General features: G+C 26.8%; 2 protein-coding genes across 2 annotated transcripts; both read right to left on the reverse strand.

The window, feature by feature from the left end:
- Positions 1-691: 691 nt before the first annotated feature.
- Positions 692-7,165, reverse strand: LOC113369835 (DNA replication licensing factor Mcm6-like). Its single transcript, XM_026610434.1, has 13 exons — positions 6,955-7,165; positions 6,126-6,534; positions 5,666-5,857; positions 5,342-5,482; positions 4,871-5,023; positions 4,659-4,797; positions 4,243-4,434; positions 3,791-4,077; positions 2,950-3,272; positions 1,924-2,014; positions 1,465-1,630; positions 1,037-1,179; positions 692-964 (listed from the first exon to the last, which is right to left on the reverse strand). The coding sequence occupies exons 1-13, from the start codon at positions 7,044-7,046 to the stop codon at positions 851-853; spliced, it is 2,442 nt and encodes an 813-aa protein (XP_026466219.1). The 5' UTR covers positions 7,047-7,165; the 3' UTR covers positions 692-850.
- Positions 7,166-8,590: 1,425 nt separating this feature from the next.
- LOC113371517 (DNA replication licensing factor Mcm6-like) lies at positions 8,591-10,632 on the reverse strand. The gene is made up of 5 exons (XM_026612143.1): positions 10,509-10,632; positions 9,987-10,395; positions 9,694-9,876; positions 9,084-9,203; positions 8,591-8,774 (listed from the first exon to the last, which is right to left on the reverse strand). The coding sequence occupies exons 1-5, from the start codon at positions 10,625-10,627 to the stop codon at positions 8,712-8,714; spliced, it is 894 nt and encodes a 297-aa protein (XP_026467928.1). The 5' UTR covers positions 10,628-10,632; the 3' UTR covers positions 8,591-8,711.
- Positions 10,633-11,193: the final 561 nt, after the last annotated feature.

Raw genomic sequence — 11,193 nt, forward strand, 5'->3', positions numbered from 1 at the left:
AAGCTTCAATAAGAAGTTATACTTCATAAAGGATAATGATTTAATTACCAGTTATCGCGACAATCAAATTATATATATATATATATATATATATATATATATATATAATATTTAAGAATTAAATAGCAATATAATTAATAACAATTGTATTAAAATGAAAACAACTTACAATAAGCTTATGGCAGCACTATAAAACAGTACAAATATAAAAATACGTTCTAAAAAATAGTAAAACTGGTTATAAAAAATATTTGCATAAATCGAGATCATGCATTTCCATTTATTCAATTCTTCAAAATTTGTTATCTATTTCTGTGATGATTATAAAACATTCGGCCAATTTCAATAAATGCTGATTATTGAGTTATACAAACAAGAAATCAAGTGCATTTAGTCAAAATTTTGTTCTGAATAACACTTGAAGCTTCAGTAAGAAGTTATACTACATAAAAGATAATAATTTAACTACCGGTTATCGCGACAATCAAATTATATGTATGTATATATGATATATATATATATATATATATATATAATAATAATAATAATAATAATAATAATAATAATAATGAAATATCAATATAATTAATAACAATTGTATTAAAATGAAAACAACTTACAATTAGCTTATGGCAGCACTATAAAACAGTACAAATATAAAAATACGTTCTAAAAAACAGTAAAACTGGTTATAAAAAATATGTGCATAAATCGAGATCATGCATTTCCATTTATTCGATTCTTCAAAATTTGTTATCTATTTCTGTGATGATTAGTATTTTGACCTTTTATAAACTGCAACTATTTTTCAGATACTTGCAATTTTATGCTAAAAATATCACTTTGTCATTTACAAATCTACAATGTAATTTGGATGAACAACTAAAAGTGGATCCTCTTCATGCTCATCAGTTTTCGCTTTGCCTTTTAAACCAGTGGACATCAAAGGAATGATGACTTGATCCTAAAAATTATTTAAATACTTATAGCAATATTTGAAACAAAAAATTGCATAATAATAGATTATTTTACATACATGATATATGAGCCTATCAATCACTTTTTCAACCAAAGACTTTCTTTCAAGCAATTCTTCTTCAGATTCAATTAAATCTGAAATTTGTTCCAAATACCATGCAATAATATCACTGCGTCTTTGTCCTTCTTCACTTCCAGAGCCTATGATTTGAAATAAATAAATGCAAATGTTGTTAAAATTGCAAAGAATTAGTATAATTAGATGTAGCTTATTCATTTTCAAATCTTACGTATCGATTTCCAATATACACCAACACACACTATGAAATATTTTTTTGACAAATCAAATTTTTTTTTATGAAAAAATATGATACCCTATAACTTCTTGATAACACACTTACGTGCACATTAGTAGGATTCTTTTTAAAGTATTAAAGTAGTTAAAAAAAATTATTTTTCAAACATATTTAGGATAGAATCAATTACCTTCCATTTCTAGTTGGTTTTCTTGTCTTCTCATATGCATAACTAACATATTACTAAGAGATTTATATTCATCAAAACTCAGAGTCAGCTTTTTCTTTCCATTGGATACTCCAGTCTCACCAGAGGGGTTATCAACATCCATGGCCGCTGCTTCAATTCCTTCAACCTTTCCAAATTTAAATAAATTAACAAATTAATATTTGCATTTACTAAACTTCATGGAATGTTGAAAAATTTACTATAGAATGAAAAACTATTAAAAAAAATAAAATAAATCATGCACAATTTCATCACTAATAGAGAAAAAACTACAGTATTTTACATTCATATAAAAAATCCAATCACTTACACCTTTAATCACCCTAATAACAATATCCAACTCCATCAATAATTTCATAAAAAAATGAATGAGACTTTACAATCAACAATATTATAATACAAGAATAATGATTGTATTACCTCCATTTGCAATGCCAGTGCAGCATCATTATCTTCATCACCAAAATGAATATCTGGCTGCTCTACACGAATTATAGACTTGTTCAATAATCTGCAAGGGAATAGTAAAAAAAAAGTCTCAAAAATGTTATAAAACTAGCTGTAAGTGGAATTCTGTCTTGAGGCATTTATGGCATCGTGCCTTAAGGCAAATTGCTGGAACTTCCCGTACCGAAATGTTCGAGGAATACTGAATGTTTTCAAATAGATTATTATAAATATTGTAACATTGTCTAATATTTATGAGAATTATATAAACTGAATTGCAGAGTTGAAAATATTTGTAAAGTATATTAGAACTATAGCCAGAATTAAAAATAAAATCTGAAATATTTTTGATAAAACTAAAAATAAAAAAAAAAAAAAAAAAAAAAAAAAATTGAACAAAATTTTTTTTTCCAAAATCAATTATTTTGTTAAGACAAGCAGAAAGTTCTTTGAATCATTTAAATCGGACGCTTAGTTCTCTCAAAAACTGCCATTTTTTACATATTTAGCTCCATATCTTCGAAATGGCTGGGCCTGCCTTTGCCAAAAACTAATAAGCACTTCTCCCAATCATTACTAATTGAATGCTTTTTAGATCATTCAAATCAGATACTCCGTTCTCTCAAAAATTCGATTTCTATTTTCTGCACTCTTTGCTCCGTATCTCCGAAACGGCTGGACCTGCCTTTGCCAAAAACTAATCAGCTCTTTTCCCTATCAATAGGAATCGAATGTTTTTTGAACCATTCAAATCGGTTGATCCGTGCGCCCTAAAACGTGACTGGAAATTTGTATCCATACATACATACACACACACACACACACACACACACACACACACACACATCCATTTTTTCTGAGGTATGCCAAAACGTTCAAAAACCTTCAAAACGTCGAGAAATGTTAAAATTTTCAATTCCGATTTTCGGCCCATTACAATAACTTACCCTACGGGAAGTTAATAATTTAGTAAGTTTAAATTTGATATTATTAATTTACCTATATGCTTCCTTTACATGTTTAGGTTGCACCTCATCACTACATTCCATTTTAGCCATAGCTTCCGACAATCTAATCATGGATTCTAATTGTCTCACAGTTATTCGCCATGTCGATTTGCTGCTCGATGTACCCTCTCTCTGCCTAAGTTGATTATAATTTTCAACTAATAGATTAGCTGCTTCAGCATTTATAATAGGTTTAAATTGACGAGCAAATGTAATATAACGAAGGACGTCTTCACGTGAATATACTTGTTCTACAGAATCTTCTATATTGCAATGCAAATCAACAATTTTTCTGGCAATTGCATAATCAATAACCTAGAAACAAATATTTAAATTTAAATTACAATAACTTGTTAAGATTATAATAATTTCATTTACAATACAAATTTATTTAAAAAAACACAAGAATAAATTTTAAATTTTTTTTGAGTGTTGAATTTATAACATTTTTAATTAAAATACTTCAAAATTAGTAAATTTATTTCAATACGTCAAAAGTAAATTCTTTCAATTACAAGAACTCAAATACAAAAAGAGAAAAATATTTAAAAATAAAAAATTAAAGCAGTTTTTAAAAAATTGAATCTATTAATTCATAAAAAAGTCTTCCAAATGTTTTAAATAAGATAGTAGAACAGGATTGGAATGAGTGGTTTTGAATTTTTTCCATGCATCAAAAAACTAATTTTAAAAAAATATTACCATAATTATTTATTAGTTATTTCTCATTTATTTGAGATAATATTGTATCAAGCTAGATTTCGAATACTCTTTAATATTTATGTCTTATATATTGACAAATAATTAAATATTTTAATACTATAATAACTTACCTCATTGCATTCATCCACAAGAATGAAAAACAAGTCAAATCTACTCATAATGGGAGCACTGAGCATAATATTTTGCTGTAGTGATTTTGATCTATCATATCTACCCCCAATAGGGTTTGCAGCAGCTAATATACTGGTTCTTGCATTTAATGTGGCTCTTACACCAGCTTTTGTCAATGAAATAGTTTGCTGTTCCATAGCTTCATGAATTGCTACTTGATCCCGGGGATCCATTTTATCAAACTCATCTATACAACAAATACCATTGTCTGCTAACATGAGAGCACCTGAATAAAAATACATAATAATTAATGTGCTTTCTCACATCAAAATTCACATCACATCTTGCAAACTCTTAATGATCATATAAGTCAAATCATTATATCAGTCAAAATAAACAGCTCTACAATATTTTGAATAAATTTATAGTACTCTACAAACAAATAACATACCAGCTTCAATAACAAAGTCAAAACTTTCTTCATCACGTACAACAGCAGCAGTTAAACCAGCAGCTGATGATGCTTTACCACTCGTATATACAGCTCTTGGGGAGAAATCAGCTACTTGCTTCAAAAGTTGAGATTTTGCAGTACTTGGATCACCAACTATACAACAGTTAATGTCACCACGCAGAGTAGTTTCTAAAAAATAAATGTATTAACTAATTAAAGTAATTAAGTGATAAATGTAGATAAATTATTTATACATTAATGTAAGTTATGTTTAATGTTATTAGGAAACAATCCAAAAATAACATGTTATACTAAATTAGGATCAAAATAAATCAAATTTGAAATATTTCAATTCTTATCATATCATATCATAAAAACAGCATATAATAATAATTTAAAATAGTTATACTGACTTTCTATAGTGGTCTTAGCAACTCCACCAAACAGCATCAATAAAACACCCCTTTTTACTTCATCATTACCATGTATACTTGGAAACAAACTGTTTATCAAGTTTTGATAAAGCAAACGATCTCTGGACATTTCATAAACCTTTGGTAAACAAACGTTGCATGTTTAAAAACAATATATTAAGATTACTAAAAATATAAATTAAAATAATTACCTTATTCCATTCTTGATCAGTCATCTGCTTCTTCATTATTTCAGCAGTTACTTCCTCCATAGGTAAATCAGTACCACCAAATCTCGCAGTTGTAGCTTGGACAGAGCATGCCAAAAAGGACATTCGGTAATTCAAATCACGTACTCCCAAGGCCTAACAAATACCCAAACAAAATTCAATAAGCAAAGACATAAAAAGAATTTATCACAAAATAAATTCTAATAATACCATTTAAAAACATAGTTCTAAATCAGTAATTTTATAAACTATAATGATTTATGATAATATTTTTTATACTATAGAAAAATTAAATGCATTATAAAATATTATTGCATAATTACTGAACCAATAATTTGCAGATATAAATAAAACTACTGCATAAAGCATAGACTTAAAAATCATATACCATATAAATTAATTAATTTTTAATTAGTAATTTAGATAAAAGTTAATTAAATTAAAGTTCTTTACCTTAATTCCTCTAACACCTTCCCCTTGATTTTCACCAGCTTTGTGCCTAGATCCGCTTTCAGCTTTTGCTCCTGGTAAACTCAACGCACCGACATCAGGAACTACTATCAGGGTACCAGTAAAGTCATAGCGGTCACCAGCCTATTAATTATATTGCATTTATTATTAATAATTTAATATTGCACTTTGTTAACTGATTAATTATGATTTGTATTTTGCAATTCAAATCAAGCTCTTTTGTGCATTTTAAAATAATTTTAACTATTATGATTATATTCATGAATAACAATGTAAAATTCAGAATTATTTAACACTAAAAATTACCTGTACTGCTTCAACAGTCTCTGCTCTTAATATAATTTCTACACTTCTTGGAATGCAACCTCTAGGTAATTCAGACTGGGTTTCTTGTATTCGAACTTTTTGAAAATCAACAAATAAACTTTTATCAACATCCAACATAAACCTTTTCCTATTGCTGCATACTGGATTTCGACATATAGTTGGATTTGTAAACTGTTAAAATAATTACAAGATTTGATAATACAATGATCAAAATAGGAATTAAAATAATAAAATTGAATATAGTGCAAGATGCTGTACGCACAAAAAAATGATCTATATATAACTACACCGACTTAATAAAGTAGCTTGCTTAGTAACTTTCTTCTAATCTCAATTAAATTTTCAGAATAAATTCATTTTATAAAACAAATAATATCTTTTAGAAATTATTAATTAGATTAAAAAGTGATTATTAATAAAGTGAAAATAGAAACAATACCTTAAATTGTTGTTCAACATCTTTTATTACTGTTTGGCAATCTAGGCACACAAAAGTTCCAGAAACTAACTCTGGATGTACAGGATGTGTTCTAACAACTTGGCCAGAAATTCTGATAAGAGTTCCAATTTTTGCAGTCGTTAATTCTCTTACTTTGTGTCTTGTAGGAACTTCAGTAAAAGAGATATAACATTCTTTTTCTTTCTTAAGATCAGTACGATCCTTGACAAAATTGCTAACTGCTTGACACAGATATGGATAAATTCGAAAATATTCTTCAATAATTGTTGTGGCTAAGTTTTGGTTATATTTTTCAACATCTTCAAAACTAACTTCAAGGGTGCTACGTTCAGGACTCACTAATTCTTGAACAGGTTCTAAATATTTCACTTCACCTTCTTCCTTATATCTAATAATGTAATCAAGTTAAATTTTATTATAAATTTATAAAGTATTTTAAGAGATAAGTAATAATAAATCATATTATTAACATTTGTTATCACAATTGTGCTTAAGCATATTATCACAAGCGAATAATGGTAAATAGATTACGGGTAAAAGATTAACACATTGTAGAAATGTACAACTGCTAGAGAAAAGTGAAATAAATAAGAACATTAAAATTACACGAATCTTTTAATTTCAAAATATTTAATTTATTAGGTCGTTCCAAGAAAGAATTTGAAGAAAACAAACCTAATCAATTTAGCACTTAGCTTGTAATTTTTCTATTACTAATACATTTTTAAATGTTATATCTTTTATAGCAATACAATGCAACTGATTTGAAAGTTTTTTCGTTCATTGATTAATTACGCGAAATACTTACTCCTCTAAAAAATCTTGAAACAATTTTTGACAACGAATTCCAACTTCATCTTTAACACGCAACTGCCCTACATGATGATCCGCCACATCCATTATTAAATTAAAATATAAACAAACACAAAACACAAAAATTTATTATCAAAATATTTTGTTTGAAATAGGTAAAGTCTAATCTCTGTTTAACAGATTTGACAATTTGTTAAGCCTTTTCCCGCCATAAAATGTTTTATATTGAAGTTGTGCTATTAAAGCAATGGTGTATTATGTTCTAATCATAGATGGACCCATAGGTTACATACCCGCGAAATTTAAAAAAATAAAATCTAAATCACATATATCTCTTGGAAAAGACATTCACTTCTCATTTAAATAACATAAATTATTAAACTTGTATATTGTGTCATAAGTGAAATCAAACAATTCATCAAATTTAGTATGATTAGAAATATATTTTTTATAACATATTGAGGAAATTTAGAAAACTAATTTACTAACTAACTTCTACTTCTTGTACTACTATTTACTTCTACTTCTTGTACTACAAATATAAATATAAAAATTAAAAAAAACTGTATTTAATATAGTAATATATATTCTAACTTCATCTTTAACACGCAACTGTTCTACATGATGATCCGCCACATCCATATATATATATATATATATATATATATATATATATATATATATATATATATATAGTATGTAATGTAGTTAATTTGTCATGTAGTGTATGTAATGTAGTTAATTTTGATGTTGAAATATATGAGTGAGTTCTTGAGGGCGATACATCAAACAAAGAAAAGCCAAAGATTTATAAAATAATCTTTATTTCCAATCGTTTCGACATTCAATTTAATGTCATCATCAGTGGATATTACGTTGGTTGGTTACATATAGAGAAGTGTACACAGCACTAGAGATTGGCACTAACATTTATACAACTAACTTGTCAGCACTATGCATTTTTTATATAATTTTTTTGTATGATGTAAACAGAAAAATGATAGTTTTATTGAACAAAAATGTAAGTAGAATTATGTAATTTCTGCCACGACTTCTGTACTTTGCTAGTACCGAGGCATGTATAAAGATTATTTTATAAATCTTTGGCTTTTCTTTGTTTGATGTATCGCCCTCAAGAACTCACTCATATATATATATATATATATATATATATATATATATATGATTTTATTTTTCTGGTCTAACTTCCCCAAAAATCACAATTGTACATACCCCGGTTACTACCGTGATACATATGTTGAGTTCTTCAAAAGGCCTTTCAGTTTAGAAAAGTAAAATCATAAATAATAATAGCATTCCAAGAAAATTTAGACAACTAATTTGGATAATGTACAAGTATATAAAACTTATATTACATAATTTAATACATTTCTACTTCTTACACTACAGAAATATATAAATTTGAATAAATTGTATTTAATATAGTAATATATACATACATATATATATATATATATATATATATATATGTATATATATATATATATATATATATGTATATATATATATAAATGATTTTATTTTTCTAGTCTAACTTCGCTGAAAATCATAATTGTACATATCCCAGTTACTACCGTGATACATATATGTTGAGTTCGTCAAAAGGCCTTTTAGTTCAGAAAAGTAGTATCATTATATATAATAATATCAATAATTAATAATAATAGCCATCCAGCTTATTCTTATATCAATAAAAATTATTTTATAAAAGCTTCTATTATTGCATAGGCACTAATTTGAAATTGAACAAACCCAAAAGTATGTCTTCAATTCTAAACTGCATTCTTGGTATGACTGAAATTATAATAATAACATTTTTAATAGTTTAATATACAGTTTCAATACAATTAGTTAAGAATCAAATATAAATATAGTAACTATTACATTGGTGATAAAATGTACCAGACAAAATTATAATGCATCAATTATATTTTGGAAATAATGTTTACATTTCAATGGTCACTGTGTGTAACATATCTGGTATGTAAAGAAAAGATAAAGTAATGATATTGTTCAAAGTAATTACTTTTATTTTATTTAAAATTCAAAACAAAAACTACATCATGTTACTGAATATTTATTGAAATTTCAATTATATATTACCTTATTCTCTCCAGAAGCATAATGACCATTTTCTTTGCCAAGGTTTGCTTCGAGAGTTGTTATTGGTTTAATATCAGGTATAGATATTAATGTACCTGTATAAGTACAAATATCACCTATCTGCAAAAACATGACACTAATTAAGCAATGTAATAATCACTTAAAACACAACACTAAAGTACTTATTACGAGCATTTAGCGCAAACAAGATTTTACATATATATAATTATTTGATCATTTTAATAATTATTCATTTATAGATAAGTGAGTGTGATTTTGGTGGAAAAATATATCAAAAACAGTTTTTTATACTCTTCTTAAAATTTAATACAACATAGGAAAAAGTAGAACACAAATAGTTGCAAAAACTATAAAAATAACATGTAATAAACATATTGTGAATATAAAAATATCTTAATAGAAATTAAGTTGTTTTAGTAATGATATGAAATACATTATTATGTAATATGAAAAAATAAAGATACACTATATGTGTATTGTAATTATTTCGTAATATCTAATTACGTAATGTAGATTACATATTTCTTTCACTAGAATTACGTAAGATTATGTAACTGGTTTAGTGGGTAGTGTTATAACTAAGCATTACCTCAAGTAAATCAGTGTAGTCAGCTCTCAATAAAACATTCCTCATTATTGGTATATTCTTTATTGATGGTATTTCTTGAACTAAACCCATTTGGAAATTAATAAAAATACTTTTATCATGATCTAATTTGAATCCTTCAGAGTTTTTACATATTGGTCCATAGCAATATTTTGGTTTTTTGAACTAAAAAAGTTGAAATAGATAAAATAATAATAACTCAAAAAGCAAAGAAAAGATATATGCAATGATTTAATAATTGTTAGTTGTTTCAATGAAAATTATTTGTATCATACCACACACTGTTCTTCATAAACTCGGATTTCACGAGTACATTCTAAACAGACAAATGTTCCAGCAACTACTTCAGCATAAATAGGACTTGTAGATACAACTTGCCCAGTAAAACTGGTGAGTTTCCCAATTATAGAAACATTTACATCTTCAAGATTATATTTCATCGGAAATTCATTAAATGCAACATAATATATATTTTCATCATTAGGCCGAAATAGTTCTTTAATAAGATTATTGATTGCTCGACACAGACATGTATATATTTCAACATAATCATGTTTGATTATTGTAGCTAAGATCACATCATATTTTCTTAAATCTTCAAAACTCACTACTAAAGTTATGTGATCGGGATGATATAAATTTTGAATCATTTCTAAATACTTATGCTTGCCATGACGTTCGAATCTGTAACAAAAATAATGCAATGTTAAAACAACGAACAGAATTAACAAGCATATAATTGTGAATGAATGAATGAGTTCATGAGTTGTTTCACATAATAAATTCTTTGTACATACTTTTGCAGAAAAACTTGGAACTGCTTTTGCAAGCTGCATCGGATTGTTCCCTTTTGTTTCATTAAAACAAAATCAATTTTGTTCACGGCACTCATTATTATATTGTCTGCGGCACTCATGTTAATTATATTTTTGAACAAAAATTAAACGTGCCGAACAATACCAGCACGAAGTAGAATCACAACAGTTGTTAACACATCAACATCGTACCAACAGATGGCAGACTACTTATAGCCGCCGTTTTCAAAAATGACGTGATTGTAAATTTTTATTTTTCAGAAAAGATCTAATTGGATTTAGCATTTTGTGTATTATTGAACACTTTTTTATTCTATTTTTGAAACATGCAAAACATGTTGATTCCATGCTGATTTAACGGATCCAACTCGACAAAATGGCATGAAGTTGGATACGGACGCTTGACAGTACACCATTTTAGTTGTTTCCGCACTGCATAGGGGCGCCACCAAACTGATTTATTTCTAGATAACATTTATATAAATATAATATGGAAAAGATAAATCTGATTAATTTGAATAGATAAAGTGAAAATAAAAATTTGCGTATGAAATATATTTTCAACCAAATTAAACGCTTAAAGTACGTGTAGAATAATATTGACAAATCAGTTCTTTAATAAGAAGGATGAATTTGAACACAGGGTAAGCTCATTTATTCTAAGTTT

This window comes from Ctenocephalides felis, unplaced genomic scaffold, assembly GCF_003426905.1.
Source record: "Ctenocephalides felis isolate EL2017-DRISC unplaced genomic scaffold, ASM342690v1 CF-g0.4_SCAFFOLD_01492, whole genome shotgun sequence".
Lineage (NCBI taxonomy): Eukaryota > Metazoa > Arthropoda > Insecta > Siphonaptera > Pulicidae > Ctenocephalides > Ctenocephalides felis.

What these genes read in the sequence shown, in the direction of transcription:
- LOC113369835 (XM_026610434.1), bottom strand. Translation starts at nt 7,046, where the DNA reads ATGGATGTGGCGGATCATCATGTAGGGCAGTTGCGTGTTAAAGATGAA. An exon ending in TTGTGGATGAATGCAATGAG is followed by an intron (nt 3,273 to 3,790) that starts GTAAGTTATTAT and finishes ATTTGTTTCTAG; the next exon opens with GTTATTGATTATGCAATTGC. An exon ending in AAACCAACTAGAAATGGAAG is followed by an intron (nt 1,180 to 1,464) that starts GTAATTGATTCT and finishes TTCAAATCATAG; the next exon opens with GCTCTGGAAGTGAAGAAGGA.
- LOC113371517 (XM_026612143.1), bottom strand. Translation starts at nt 10,627, where the DNA reads ATGAGTGCCGCAGACAATATAATAATGAGTGCCGTGAACAAAATTGAT. An exon ending in TTTATGAAGAACAGTGTGTG is followed by an intron (nt 9,877 to 9,986) that starts GTATGATACAAA and finishes CAACTTTTTTAG; the next exon opens with TTCAAAAAACCAAAATATTG. An exon ending in ATGCTTCTGGAGAGAATAAG is followed by an intron (nt 8,775 to 9,083) that starts GTAATATATAAT and finishes TTATAATTTCAG; the next exon opens with TCATACCAAGAATGCAGTTT.